This window comes from Diabrotica undecimpunctata, chromosome 1, assembly GCF_040954645.1.
Source record: "Diabrotica undecimpunctata isolate CICGRU chromosome 1, icDiaUnde3, whole genome shotgun sequence".
In the NCBI taxonomy this organism is placed as follows: domain Eukaryota; kingdom Metazoa; phylum Arthropoda; class Insecta; order Coleoptera; family Chrysomelidae; genus Diabrotica; species Diabrotica undecimpunctata.
Genome location: NC_092803.1, coordinates 158,004,016 through 158,018,879, shown reverse-complemented (window position 1 = coordinate 158,018,879; position 14,864 = coordinate 158,004,016). Strand labels below are relative to the sequence as shown.

Sequence of the window (14,864 nt, the reverse complement as noted above, 5' to 3'; positions counted from 1 at the left end):
AAGTGGAGGAATTATGAAAAAGAGAGGAAAAAGATTACTTAAAAGAAAAAAGAGGCAATTTAAGGAAAAGCAGTTAGGACGCATAGAAGGGCCAAGAAAACCGGGTCAAACTCGAAAGGCCTACAGAAATCTAAACAAAATTAGCAAGGAGTTTAAGCCAAAAATTGAGGACTGTAGCAGTGAAGAGAAAAATATTCTAAATAATACAACCTCATTCTGAAACAGATTTTTGACAGAAAATTGAATGTCTATCATATCGTAGAAGCAAATGACAAATTAGCAGAATTAAATGATTAAAATCTATTTAATCCAAAAGAAAGACCAGAAAAGAGAGCATTAATGAGGTTGTCCAAGCCATTAAAAAGCTTGAGAATAGTAAATCATCAGAAAATAACTAAACGCCTTGCTTCTGATACTGCATATGCTTTTATTTCTTGTCTGGCAAAATAAGACCATACCCTGTAAATCAAGGCGTGATATTCTCGTTACATAAAAAGGCGACCAGCTCCAATGTGGCAACTACAAATGTGAATAAAGTAATGCTGACCCTGGTAATAACTGCCAATAAAAAAATTAGCAAATAGTCTCTACGAAAGGTTATAAGTTTACACAGTGGGTATAAGAAAAAAATAACATGCCGAATTTTACCAGAATCATTTAATAAGACAGATCCTCGAGAAAGCATTAGAATTTAACATTGAAACTATTCGTCAATTTCAAGGTCGCGTTTACCAGTACTATTTAAATCAATGCATAAGTTTGGTATACCAGAAAAACTTATCCAAATAACGAGAATGACAACATCCAAATTTAAAACTAAGTGTTAAGATACGGGGAAGAAGGAAGAACACAATAATGGACTTAGACAAGGGGACACCCTGGCTTGCTTGTTATTTAATATTAATTTGGAAAAGCAGTCTGACACACGAATTAGAGAGCGTGGTACTATTAACAAATTAGGTCGATACAAATCTTAGCATGCGCTGATGACATTGGCATAATAGGGCGTAGCAAGCGATATGTTGAGCAACACTTCCTAGCAAACTTTCCTTGAAAATTTAGGTGAAACCTACCGGTCTAATCATCAACGAAGATAAAACCAAGTATATGATGGTAAATAAGGATCTTATAGCAAATGAGAATCGGGAAACAGTCCTTGGAGGCCACATCTTTAAAGGTGTTGACAGCTTCACATACCTTGGTTTTCCAGTGACTACTACCTACAAAGGACACACTATGGACTAGCGTCTTACAATTACATTCAAGAAACATCTATAGAAGCAAGGTGAGTGCCCAAAAGATATATTTTTGAATTATATTAACCCTTTAATGAACCAGCTGTCATAAAGTTCATCAAAAAATAGCGATTTAGATGGGCTGAATTCATTATTCAAATGCCAGACAACATGATTGGTAATCACAGGAACACCCGTAGAAAGAAGAAGCAGAGAACTAAGGATTTTATCGTGACATTCGATGATACAGGTATCTAAAAACTGCTTTTGATAAATTTGGTGATAACACTATGTAATTAACAAAATATGCAAAAATTTGAACTTATGGTTATGATAGATCGGGTCAGGATCCATTTATTCGGGTACAAGACGGGTTCTCTGTATCACCCCTATCATACGGAATAGACCCATAAGAAGTCCAAGTCAGGGGCTCCAAGTCTGAACCCTTCGTGCTGTTCTGAAGTAAGAGAAGTTGCGTTGTAAGACGTTTGGATGTCTCATACCTCCACAACTGGCTCAGGCAGGAGTGCTGGAACCTTCGCAGACTCTCTGATACTACCCCAACCAGTATTGAAGAATACTACAATCATAGGTTCGGGTCCTACCGGCAGAATGAAACAGCCCTGTCGTGTCAGGGCGTCAGCCCGTTCGTTTCCTTCCAGGTCTGTGTGTCCCGGTACCCATACCAAGTTTACCCTATTGGTCCGCGCAACATTAGCAAGTGCTCTCTTGCATTTAAAAATTAGCTTAGAGCTCACTTTGGGCGCTTTGAAATCCCTTAGTGCTGCTTGATTGACAGAGCAGACAAAGATAGTCCTGCCTGAGCAAGCCCTATCTATTACCTACCTCCTAAGCACATACCAAGATGGCAAAGATCTCGGCTTGAAGATTTAACTTACTTTTTACTTAAAAACAATATATGTATAAACAATATAAGATCGCTATTTGATTTAAAATTCTAAAGGTGAAAGACGCTAAATTATGAAGGTCGCTGAATTATATGGAAAAGTGACACAATTTTTGTGAAAAAGCATAGAAAATCCTTTAAAATGAAAGCTTGTAAAGTTATTTTTGTCAATTCTTTGCTTAATTATTGCAAAAATAGCTTCAAAGTTGATTTTTTGAAAATTATCAATATCTTTTTATCTATAATTAATCATTATCTATAATTAAATTATTTAATGAATCAAAAATATATGTTAAATATTGTAAAATAGGTTTGCAAAAGTACTATGGTTTTAAGCTTATAATCAATTAAAATAATTCAGACATAATAACACGTAGGAAGTTATTTTTTTATTCGATATTTTAGCATTTTTTAAAGGATTTCTTAAAAAAACCTAATGTCCTACGACCATTGAAACCCGAGTTAGCATTTTTTTTTAATTCACCGTACATTTTATATTCACGCTATACGTCCAATACCTTTTAAATGTGGGATAATCAAAACACAGTAAATATTTTAAATATTTTATTTAAAAAATGATAAAAATGTTACTTTTTCGAAAAAGTGACAAGTATGAGACTATCAAAAATAGCATTTAAGTGACAAACAAGCTTGTATATTTAAAATTCACCATCTCAAAACTTTTCAAAGCATGTATTAATAGCAACGTATTAGAAAAAAAGCAAAACCTGCAATAATAAACCTAAAATATTTAATTTAAATAATATTCACGTTGAGGTATATAAATGCTACTCTTGAAACAATTTTTAAAATATTCTAAACCCTTCCAAATGCTTTCAGTGAGTTTATAATATTTTAAGAACCAATAAAGTTGTTCTCTAATGATTTCTGTGTCCTTCGGATTGAAGCAACACAGTCGGTCGATGTTTTCGGTTTGACGATGTTGATCAATAGTGTTCAGAGAATTCGGAATGTCTTATTCCAAAACTATGTGCTGGCGGAGCGTCTAAAATAACCTAAAATATACAACAAAATTAAATAAACCTTAAAATTAACATTTCAGTATTCATAGATAAAAAATAATCAAATTTTCATGAGAATTGATTATTAATTATTATTTTAAAATTATTTGTCTTAAACATCGCGAATCTTAAATAGCCAAATTAAAAATGATAATCTATTAGAAATTACCTTTTTTAATCACAATTTTGCGTTTATTTTATTTTAGAAATTTCAAAAGACATGAAAAAGTATAGAAAAAACAAAGAAAAAAATACAGAAATTAAACTGAAGAAATGGGTAGAAAATGTGAAAAAGATGGAAGCAAAAAAATAATGCCAGGAGCAGAAAATCAATACAGAAACAAGAATTAAACGTAGAAGACATTACTGTAACAGTAATGTTATTTCTTTTTCTTATTGCGCCGTCTCTTTTCGAAGGTTGACGATCCAAATGGCAATTTTAGCTTTGGAAACTGCTGCACGACAGATTTCTGCGGATAAGCGGTCAAACTATCTCCTCGGGACTTTTAGCCACGAGTTCTGGCGCCTTTTTACTGATCATTTGCCTTGTACTTTATTGTCCAATATGATTCGGATTAATTTATATCTTTTACCTCTCAACACATAATCCAAATATTGTATTTTCCTCTCTTTGATCATGCTTATGTACGATGTGTTTTATGTACCAGAGTCATTTTACTTATAAGTCAATTACATAAATCTAAAAAGATACAAACTTAAAATTATACAGGCTCACGGACCAACTACTAGCCACTTATATGAGGAAGGTGATCAATGTTATGAAGATATTATAGCAGCTGTACAATTTTTACATTATGAGAATTTCTTTGTAATGAACTTATTTTTCAGAAAGAAACCCCAGTGTATGTGGACATGGATGAAGCGTGCTATGTTGGACGCTTCACTGTTAGACAAGATCCCAAACCGCCAACTACGATGAAGATCAGGAGTGCCTTACGCTGCATATAGAGAGAATAGCAACACTGAAGTGGAACTGGACAGGTCACTGGGCTTGAATGACAGATAACATATGGACAAAGCGGATACTAAAATGAAGATTAAGAGATGATGCCTACCAAAGCATAGGCTAACCACCATTATATTGGACTGACGATCTCAAGCGTTGTCATAGGAATTGGATGCAAGAGGCACAAGATACAAACAGATGGAAAATTATAAGGGAGATCTATGTCTATGTCTATATCTATCCAGCAGTGAACAAGCAAAGATTAAATGATGATCATGCTTAGTAATTCTTTTTGTTTACTCATGCGCTGAAGTACCTTATCGTTGGTAACTTTTAGTACTCATGAAATTATTGGTTCTGATATAACAGTAGCCAATAAAATTGGTAAAGACTGGTAGTTAGGGTATCGGACACATCTAGATTTTTTTATATAGAGTTTTAAGGGCCTTTATATATACATTATTACAATCTATCCACCTCCATTTTTACCTAGCTTGTCTTCTCAATTCCACCGGTTGCGCTGTTAGAAACGCTTAAAAACACCAATAAAAAAACTTTCGTGCATCGAATTGGCAGAGACTAACCTCTCAAATAACAAACAGGAAGCTACATGGGCAGCAACTTAAACAAAACAGTGAACCATGAACGTTAACTTAATAAAGAACTAAAAAAATAGTTAAATCAAAAATTAATCTGCACAAAAATACAAAAATACTCTACATCTTCTTCTTAAAGTGCCTATCCGTTCCGGATGTTGGCGATCATCACGGCTATCTTTACTTTATTTATTGCAGCGCGGAACAGTTCACTGGTAGTTGTGTTATACTACTTTCGTAAATTTTGAAGCCAGGAAATGCGTCTTCTTCCTGGTCCTCTCTTACCATTTACTTTCCCTTGGAAAATCAGCTGGAGAAGGCCGTAACGTTCTTGATTTCTCATTACATGTCCTAGATATGTCCAACTTTTTAGTTTTGACGGTCATGAGAATTTCACATTCTTTCCCCATTCTACGCAGGACCTCCACATTAGTAACTCTGTCAACCCAGGATATACGTAAGATGCGCCTATAACACCACATTTTGAAAGCTTCGAGCCGATTCATAGATGCAACAGTCAGTGTCCATGCTTCCATTCCGTAGAGCAGAACTGTGACTATGTAGCAATTCAATAGACTGCATTTTGTATTTAATGATATGTCTCGACTGTTGAAAATGGTTCTCATTCTAACGAATGCTGCTTTTGCTTTTATTATTCGCTGTTTAATTTCTGTTGAGTGGTCCCATTGGCTATTTAAATTGGTGCCTAGATATGTATATTGTAAGATGAGCGTTTAGTATTGGTTTTTTACTAATTGTCATAAATTTGGTTTTCTTTATGTTAAGAGCTAGTCCGTATCTGTACATATCTGTACATACTCTACATAATACACAGAAAAACTAACACCAACAGAAGTTACCTACTACTCCTTGTGGAAATCCAGAGTTGTAAACAATTGGCGAGAAATAACGTAGACAACAAGCGTTGACAAACAACCTGGAATTGACACCTGAAGAAATCTAAAGAAGTTAAAAACGTCGAAATAAAAGTGATAATCTTAAAAAACTCCTGGTTAAGATTTAATAACAAGTAGGATACTGCTAAAAAATAAACAAAGGAACGAATTTACTACTACATTACAATTTTTTAACTCAATAATAACATTAAACTACCTTCCACATTAAATCAAAATGGCAGATATAACTATTATACTAAAACCAGAAAAAAAACTAGAAAAATTAACCTCATATAGACCAATCAATTTTTTTACCAGTACTCTCTAAACAAAAATTAATAACAAAACGTATCAAACCAATCATAAATGGCAAGAACCTCGTCCCAGAACATCAATTTCGATTTACACAACAACATAGAATCTTAGACCAAGTCCATAGATTAGTCAACCATATCACCAGTGACTGCGCAAATATTGCTCGCTGTTGCTCAACAGCATTTCTTCATATAACTAACGCCTAAGCATTCTAATACTTCTCTTCAAAAAGAAAGACAAATCGGACCAAGAAAATTATAGAGGAATTAGTTTATTAAACACAACACTAAAATTAACAACCAAAATGATAACAAATAAACTGAATGAAATTATAATACTAGCAGAAGAACAACAAGGTTTTAGGTGGGTAAGATCATGCACCGACGCTATATTTAATATAAGGCAAGTGTAAAAAAATCATTAAAATACAACAAACCGTCATATGTATGTATCGTGGACCTTAAGAAGGCATTTGAGGGGTTCAAATTAAAGAAAGTTATCCACTTATTTTAAGCAAGAGATACCTCTAGGAATAATCAAAACGATCGCAAATACCTACCAAAACAACACAATAAAAGTAAAAGTAGAAGTATTAACCGACCCCATTGAAGCTGGCAATGGGATAAGATAAAAAAAGTAAGAACTAAAAAAGGATACTAAATAGGAGGAAAACAACTTAAAATAATCTGCTATGCATAAGCACTACTACTCTCTCAAAGTCAAGACGATTTACAACGTATGCTGCACCAATTTAGTATAAATCGTCAGAAAATTTAACATGTTAATTTTCCTAAAAAAGACAAAATGCGTGGTTACAACAACAAATTTACTAAAATGTAAATTGGAGCTGGAAGGTCAGATAATAAAACAAGAGATGGAGTTTAAATATCTAGGCATGACATTATCTAGCTACGGAAAGCTCGAAACTAAAGTGGAAGATGAAGGGAATAGAGCAAACAGAGCCGCAGGCTGCTTGAATAAAACAATATAAAAAAAATAAAAATATCGGGAAAGAAGTGAAAGGCAAAAAGTACAAAACAGTCATCAGACCAATAATGAGATAGGTGGCAGAAACACGACCTGACACAGAAAGGACATAAAGGATATTAGAAACATCAGAGGTGAAAACTTACAAAAATTGATGTTAAGACACTATGAGACAGAGCTAGGAGTACAGATATACGACATAGATGCAAGGTGGACAACGTCAAGAACTGAGTAAACAAAGAGTAAAAAGAGCACGAAAACAATAAAAGGACATTTATGTCTACATAAAAAAAAAGAAAAATAAGAACTAAGAACTTCGATACAGTTTAACAAAAACGTCTACGTAGTTAAAAAATAGAAAATATTTAGATTTACATTTTGATCTAAGATTAACTTGAAAATCACATTTAATCATAATACGAAAACAATTGGAAATTTAATTGCAACCGATTTATATAAGGCCATATTGACGTTAATAATTGTGAGGAACTGCTAACAACTCATGCAAAGATTCCAGAACAAAGCCCCCGAATCATAACTTCATGGTATGTTACAAACAATATAATAGAAAAGGATCTTCAAATCCCATCTAGAAGAGCTAAAATTACAAAGCTCAGTGAAAAATACAAAAAGAAAACGGATGCACACTCTAATGCTGTAGTGTGTGTTCTGCTCAATATAAAGAAGAACTGCGCCATTTGGAAAATTTTAATCCTACAGACTTAATAGACAGGTTCACGTCAACTGGTAAATACATTATTACAGGCTATCTTTCAATGTATGCATTCCTACATGTAATCACTAAAACATCGACACTAAATGTACTTATTCTCATGATTGATAATAACAAAGTGATATAGATATCTATCTGTGATAGAGTTATATAAAATAAAAAAATACATATAATTGGGGTTGTCTTGTTTACGGGAATGCCTCGCTTAAAATCTACTTTGTTTTTCAACAAAAAAGTAATTAAATAACAAAAAACTAAACACCAAACTAAAGATTTATTTATATATAAAGTGCAATAAACATACAAAAGTGATCAAACTACGATTCTACTCTAAAGCACGCAAACTTCACCTGATAACTGAACGACATTCCAAGGACTAAATTGAATTAAAATTTAATGTTACAATAATATTTTTAGAAAAGTAGCGATGTACTTTCTCTCCTTAAGCATCCGTGTTGGGTTCCCAAATATGGCGAATGTCGAATACCAAACGAATGACTTGGAGCATGTCGTAAATGGGAGATTACCTAAGATAAATATTTAAAAAATAAATATATAGGACACTGTCTGTCGGTTATAGATGAAAAATTATTTATTTAATTTAATACAAATAATCAATCACTTTTAGATATAGTCTAGATAAAGACATGGAATACCTTTCAAACGTCAACTCATGAATAAATAAAAAGCTTTTAATATTATAATAATATCTACTTTTAAATGAATCTATTTTCATTCCTTGAGCACTTGGTAGGGCGTGTTGATACTCTACATGTAGGAATTTTCCCACCAGAGTATTCATTTGATCTGCCCATCGTATTGGTGATCTTCCTCTTGGTCTTCGGCCTTTTACCTTTCCTTCTACTACCAATAGCTGCATGGTGCCCGTTCTTCTAGCTATGTGGCCAAAGGAATTTATGTATGCCCAGTTGACTTTTTTTAATAGTCTATCTTTTATATAAAGCCCTTCCAGAAATGACAGATTGGTTCTATGTTCTGTCCAGGTTACGTGTAGAATTCTTCTATTTGATAGGCCTCAATCTTACTCCTATCGATTTTTTTGAAAGTCCATGTTTTAGCTGCGTATGAAGCAATGGGAAAAATAAATGCATTGACCAACCTGAACTTAGTATTTCTTGTTAATATTTGGTCCTTCCATATTTTAATTAATTTAGCTGTTGTGGTTCGGGGTCATTGCTAGTCTACGCTTGGTTTCTGAGGAGCAATCGTTTTGGTTGGTTATCAGGGAGCCCAAGTATACAAATATGTCTACTACTTCGAAATTCCCCACTTGGCATATATGCGATAGATTATGATTTGCTCTATCTACTATTATTATTTATGTTTTTTTTTTTGGTGTTGATCTGAAGTCCAAATTATTCGCTTACCCAACTTCGCCGTTCGGTGATGGTAATCATGTTGTCTTGATTAGCTGCAAGTGTGTTATCTTCGTATCGCAGGTTACTGATTCTGCCTTCTATAATGATTCCTTAATCCCATTCTTCTAGTAACTTTCCCATTATATATTCAGAATGTTGTAAAATAATAGTGATACTATGCAGCCATATCTAGGTTCCTTTCTTTATTTTGAACGCATGTGAATATATTTTATGTATTATAACTTTAACTGAGCTTTTATCAAACATATTTCTTATTAGGTTAACTAGCTGGTTGGGAAGTTCCATATTTTTTAATATACTTCAAAGGGGATTTCATTTGACTAAATCAAAAGCCTTTGTGCAGTCTACTAAATACAGCAGCATTGGTATGTTGTGTTACCTCGATTTTTTTTGATTATCTGTCTCGTGTTAAGTATCTGTATCCGCGATCTCTGACAGTAGAAAGTTTTTTAGCGGTTATTGATTACTGTAGCAGGATTTTGCTTGCATGAAGAATGAGTGATAGGGATAAAGCTCATCAGGCCATTCACTTGTGATCACTGTGTAATATTATGTTGCCCATGTCGTGTTCTAAGACTGAAAGACGTTTTGAAGTCTTTAATTATATATGTATAATTCTGAGCAGTAATTTTTCCAGGTCTCTGCAATGCTCTCTATATCGATTTTTAATTTTTCCTTATGGTCTTGAATGACTTGAAGTTGCGGCTTAAACTCTCAGGTCAAATATTTAACTTTTTTAAATATTTCATGATTTTCATAGCGGTTTGTATGTTGCTCCAATTCTTGACACACGTTATTTATCTGGTTGTTTTTATCTCTGGTGCACAAACATTTTATTTTTCTATTAAACTCTATTTTTTGAGAGTTGCTTCCTATTTTTGTAGTATTTTGTAGCATCCTTATAGCAACTCTTCTTTCTTCCACTAATTCTAAGGTTTCTCCTGATATCCAATGTTTGTTCTTTTGGATTTTACTCGGTGTGCACTGTTTTTGTTCTGAGTGTATTTAACTTTTTATTCCATTTCACATTTTATTTATGTCTTCTAATATTTGCGGTTTTTTTTTTATCAATTTAATCTGAAATTCTTCTGTAATATTTACCCTTAGCTGTTTTGTTTAATGTATTTTTCAAGTTGTGTTTAGTTTGAATCTGCAGTGATGATTTATTTATTAAAGTTTTACTCAGATCCATGGAAAATATTGTTCTGGTTTGAAAATCTTCGAAAACTGTTCGACCAAGTAATTCAATTTTATGAAAATATTAACAGTATTCCTAATTCTACAGAAAACAAGATACCTTTTATTAAACTATAATTCACCTTTGCTGCTCTTGCCGAAGAATCAAAACGCGTCATGATGTGACAACTACTGGAAAATTGGGAAAACTGGAATATTGTCATAGACTGCGTTTTCTGGGCATCCAGCGGTTTTTTACTTATTTGATGATGTTATCCATATTCTTTTTTTAAATATAAAAAGTTATTATAAAAAGTATGTATTAGAACGTCGTGTAATGGTTTCTTAGCAATGAGCGAGCTCGACCACAACTGTCACAAGTTATAAAATTGTTCACCTCATTGAAATTTGCTCGCTGAATTAACTATAGATAAATTATTCTTGTGTGGACCCCCTTTTTAAAAATTTTAGTTTGAAGTTAATGGTTAAACTGTTATTATGAAAATGTGGCCTTGTCATTAAAATTTCATTATATTAAAGTAGCTAAAGTTTTAATCAAATATTATTAACACAGTTTACTCCAATTTAAAACTTCTGTTGGCGCGAAATGATACTTCGCTTTTTATCTGACGCTATTTCATAAAAACATAAATACTTACTTTTTCAGGTGAATAAACACCAGGTCCGGGAATTTTATCATCTTTGGGAACGTTAATTCGTCCGCTCATCGTATATGCTGGAGAATGGCTTTTATAGAACTCAGGATCTACATTATTGTACTGCCCTGGAGCAGGATTTTTAACACGTTCGTCCAAGAGTTCCTTAGTTCTACCGGATATGGTATAAGCCGGTGATCCTCTATCACCCACGGCCGATGGGATATTATATACGTTTGGTGCTAAAATATAAAAAGCAATAGGTGAACAAATAGTAAAGATACCTTACTCCAAGTAGCACATTTATATTTTAAGTTCAAGAAATATTTTAAACATGAAATATAGAAGTTAACATAACAAGGTCCAAGAATTACTATTATCGTTAAAACAAACTAGGAAATCTATGTTGAATATGTAACACCATATTGTAAGATAAATTTAGTACTGCCATATCAATGACAGTTAAATGTGTGGGATCTTTTATATGAAAAGTCTATCTTGCACATAAGTTTTAAACAAGTTTTTCCTACTAAGTATGGATTTTGTGATGGTAAATCGTGGCTGAATGCTAAGTGAGGTGCTAAAATGTTTAAGCGCTTGTGATAAGAAAACTGATATTATTTTAAGAAGTTTAAAACCGGTACATTTTAGAGTAGACAGAAATATACCAAAAGAAAAAGCAAAACATAAGTTGAATTACAAAATATTATGTGAATTAAAACAAGGCGTCGCACATGTAGCACCAATCTGGTACAAATGGCTGTGAAGTAGAAAATATAAGTAGATGGAATGGCGTGAAAACCACATAGTATCCGTCTACACAAATAAAGATAAACATATATGTAAGAACTATAAAGAATACCATTAACACATACAAACTACAAAGTTATGTCGGTTATTCTACTGAGAAAATTAATTTCGTACGCATAAGAACTAATAGGTGATTACCAGTGTCGCTTCCAACCAGTAAAGTCAACAATAGACCAGATCTTGATCTTGCGCCATATTTTAGTAAAGAGTTGGGAATACAACAAAGATGTACATCAAATTCTTGTAAATTTTAAACAAGCATATGACTTTATAAACAGGGATACACTGTAGAAGGTAATGTTGAAAATGGGGGTATCCAGAAAGATGATAGGATTAGCCCAGATGTGTTTAAAGTAGCAGAATCAGAATTGGCAGCCATACATCAGATGAGTTTTAAGTCAAAACAGATCTAAGACAAGGTGATCTACTTTTCCCTTTGTTATTCAACTTGGCTTTAGAACACTTTAAAACACGTATTGTTAGCTTTTGCTGACGATGTCGACACAATTTCACAATCCATCAGAGATGTAAAAGAAGTTTTTACCCTTTTTGAAAGCGGGGCTAGAGAAATAGGCATTAAGGTCAACGAAGATAAGACCAAGTACATGGTAGTTACCAAAACTACAAAACTAAGAATTAGACAAAACATTTTGATAAATGACTACAATTTCGAAGTTGTCAAAGAGTTCAGAATACTTGGGAGCAGTGTTAACAGCCGAAAAAAGTTATAAAAAAGATATAAAATATCATAAATCTAAAATAGAAATATGGCAGGAAATCAAGAGTATTATTACCTAGCGACGCTACTTAAATCAAAATTGCTCTTAAACACAAAACAAAGGTATATAAAACTGTAATGTTTTATATACTGTACTGTACTGTTTTATATAACTGTAAAGACCTTTGGGTCTCGTAGAGATGACAAACATAAGAGTGGAGGCGAAGATATAAGCAAGAACTTTAAACAATATATGGAGAAAGCATGGTACTTAATACAATCTTGTGGGTAAGGCGTGATGGCAGAAGGTCAGATGGTTGCCCAAGAAAAAGATGAAAAGATGCAGTAGCGAGTGATCAAAAGATAAGGGTGCAATAAAGGGAGATAGCTGCACAACACTGTCAAGAGTGGCGGAAAATAGTAAAGTAAAATAGGAAAATCCCAGTGGTTGGCTGTATAGTGAAAATAGTAAACGCGGCCAACACTCACTTAGAGTTGTAGAGCCAGATAGTATTGTTTTAAAGCTAATTTGTTGTAATATTTCAATGCTATTTACTACCTTAAATGAATGAAACCACAATCTCAAGAATTCAATACTTTTTTTGACGTCTCAATTGCCACAATTGTATAATAAACGATTTCCGAAGTGAAAAGTGGAAACGACAAAATTAACGTATTTTACACTAAAATTATGGTTAATTCTTACTCAAGACAGTAAATAATAAGTAGAAGATAGAGTTTTTAGTTTAAAAGATTTAATTACATTAGATGTATCCAAGATAAAAACAATCAAATACAACTCACGAAAAGGATGTCAAAAAGAGATCTTAAGGAAAAAGTACTTTGACAGTTTATTAAATGAAGAATTTGACAGAAAACAAGTTGAGTTAACAGATATAGTAACAGCAATGATTATCAAAATACCAAAGGAGAAATTGGTTTAAGCACTTCAAAAAATAACAAAAGTTAAGGCAGTTGGATCAGATAATATACATGGGTCAGAGGGGCAGTACTAGAAGAGGCAGAAACGTTGCCTAACAGGTTTGTTTAATAGAATTATGGAAGTGGGACAACTGCTAGATGAAAGAAGAAGCAGTATATTTGTATCTGTTTGCAAAAACAAGGGAGATGTTTAACAATGCACAAACGACAGGGTCATAAAATTACTTAGTCACACCATGAAAATATGAAAGAAAGTAATTGATAGACGGATACGTAAAGATTGAGAGAGTAACAACTAGTGTTAGGATCCGTTTGGGAGATATTGATAAATTTCATGTGAAAGTAGATGTAATGTATGCTGATGTTGTAGTGTTGGTAAGAAATTGTGATAGCGATTAAGAAAAAAAATTGGAACAATGAATGCTCTTAAGTAAAAAGAAAAGAATTAAAACTTAGCAGTTTATTTAAAGATTGAGTTACTACAAACAAAATGATAACTTTGGATGGTGAAATAATTGTAAAAAGTTATAGTTTTACGTACTATATTACAGAGTAATGAGGAACTAGATGGAGATGCATTTAGCAAAATTAGGGTTGGATGGATAAAGTGAAAGGAAGCGAGTAGTGTGTTGTGTGATAGAAAAATTACAATAAATCTTCTATAAAACTGCTTAAGACCAGCTATGATGTATCAAACTGATTGTTGGGCAGTTAAAAAGAAAAAGGAAATACGAATATTTAGATGAATAAGTATATATATATATATATATATATATATATATATATATATATATATATATATATATATATTTATATATATATATATATTTAGGGATTCTACAGTATTCACTGCCTTCCCTCGCTCAACCGTTTCCATATCTCTCTGTTGTTCCATTCTCCATCGTTTAGGCCTCTCTTGCTCATGGCGTCGTCTACTTCGTTCCTCCAGGATTTTCGAGGTCGTCCTCTTTTCCTCCTTCCTATGGGGCTCCATTCGGTTATTCTGTTTATCCATCTGCTGTCACTAGTTCTTGTTACATGTCCATATCACTTTAGTCTTTTTTGTTCTATGTATGTTAGTATGTCTGTTTCTATTAATGTTCTTTGCTTTATTTCGTCATTACTTCTCCTATCTATTCTTGTTACTCTACAGAATCTTCGCAGGCAGTCCATCTCTGTTGCTACTATCTTACTGCTGTTTTTCTTGTTTATAATCCAATTTTCAGCCCCATATGTCATAATACTTCGCACTAATGTTTTATAAATCTGTGTTTTTGTCTTCATATTTAGGTGTCTACCTCACCATACTGAGTTAAGTTGTCGGATTGCTGTTCTTGTTTGTCCTAATCTTTGTGTAATTTCTTCCTCTGTTGTTGCCTTTTTCGTGATTATAAACCCCAAGTATTTTAATTTATCCTTTTCTTTGATTGTTACGTTTTCATCAATCTGTAGATCTTCTATGTCTTCTTCACTTGTAGATAGGTACTCTGTTTTCGCAAGGTTA

General features: G+C 33.0%; 1 protein-coding gene across 5 annotated transcripts in view; it reads right to left on the bottom strand.

The window, feature by feature from the left end:
* Positions 1-2,693: 2,693 nt before the first annotated feature.
* The window catches only part of LOC140432425 (ciliary microtubule associated protein 1A-like), an 80,535-nt gene continuing 68,364 nt past the window's right edge, over positions 2,694-14,864 (bottom strand). For all 5 annotated transcript variants that reach the window (XM_072520316.1, XM_072520318.1, XM_072520317.1 and 2 more), the window contains 2 exons: positions 10,894-11,132; positions 2,694-3,158 (listed from right to left, as the gene is read on the bottom strand). In XM_072520316.1, coding sequence (XP_072376417.1) covers positions 3,090-3,158; positions 10,894-11,132 — 308 coding nt within the window. In that variant the 3' untranslated portion in view covers positions 2,694-3,089. The remainder of the gene's footprint in view (positions 3,159-10,893; positions 11,133-14,864) is intronic.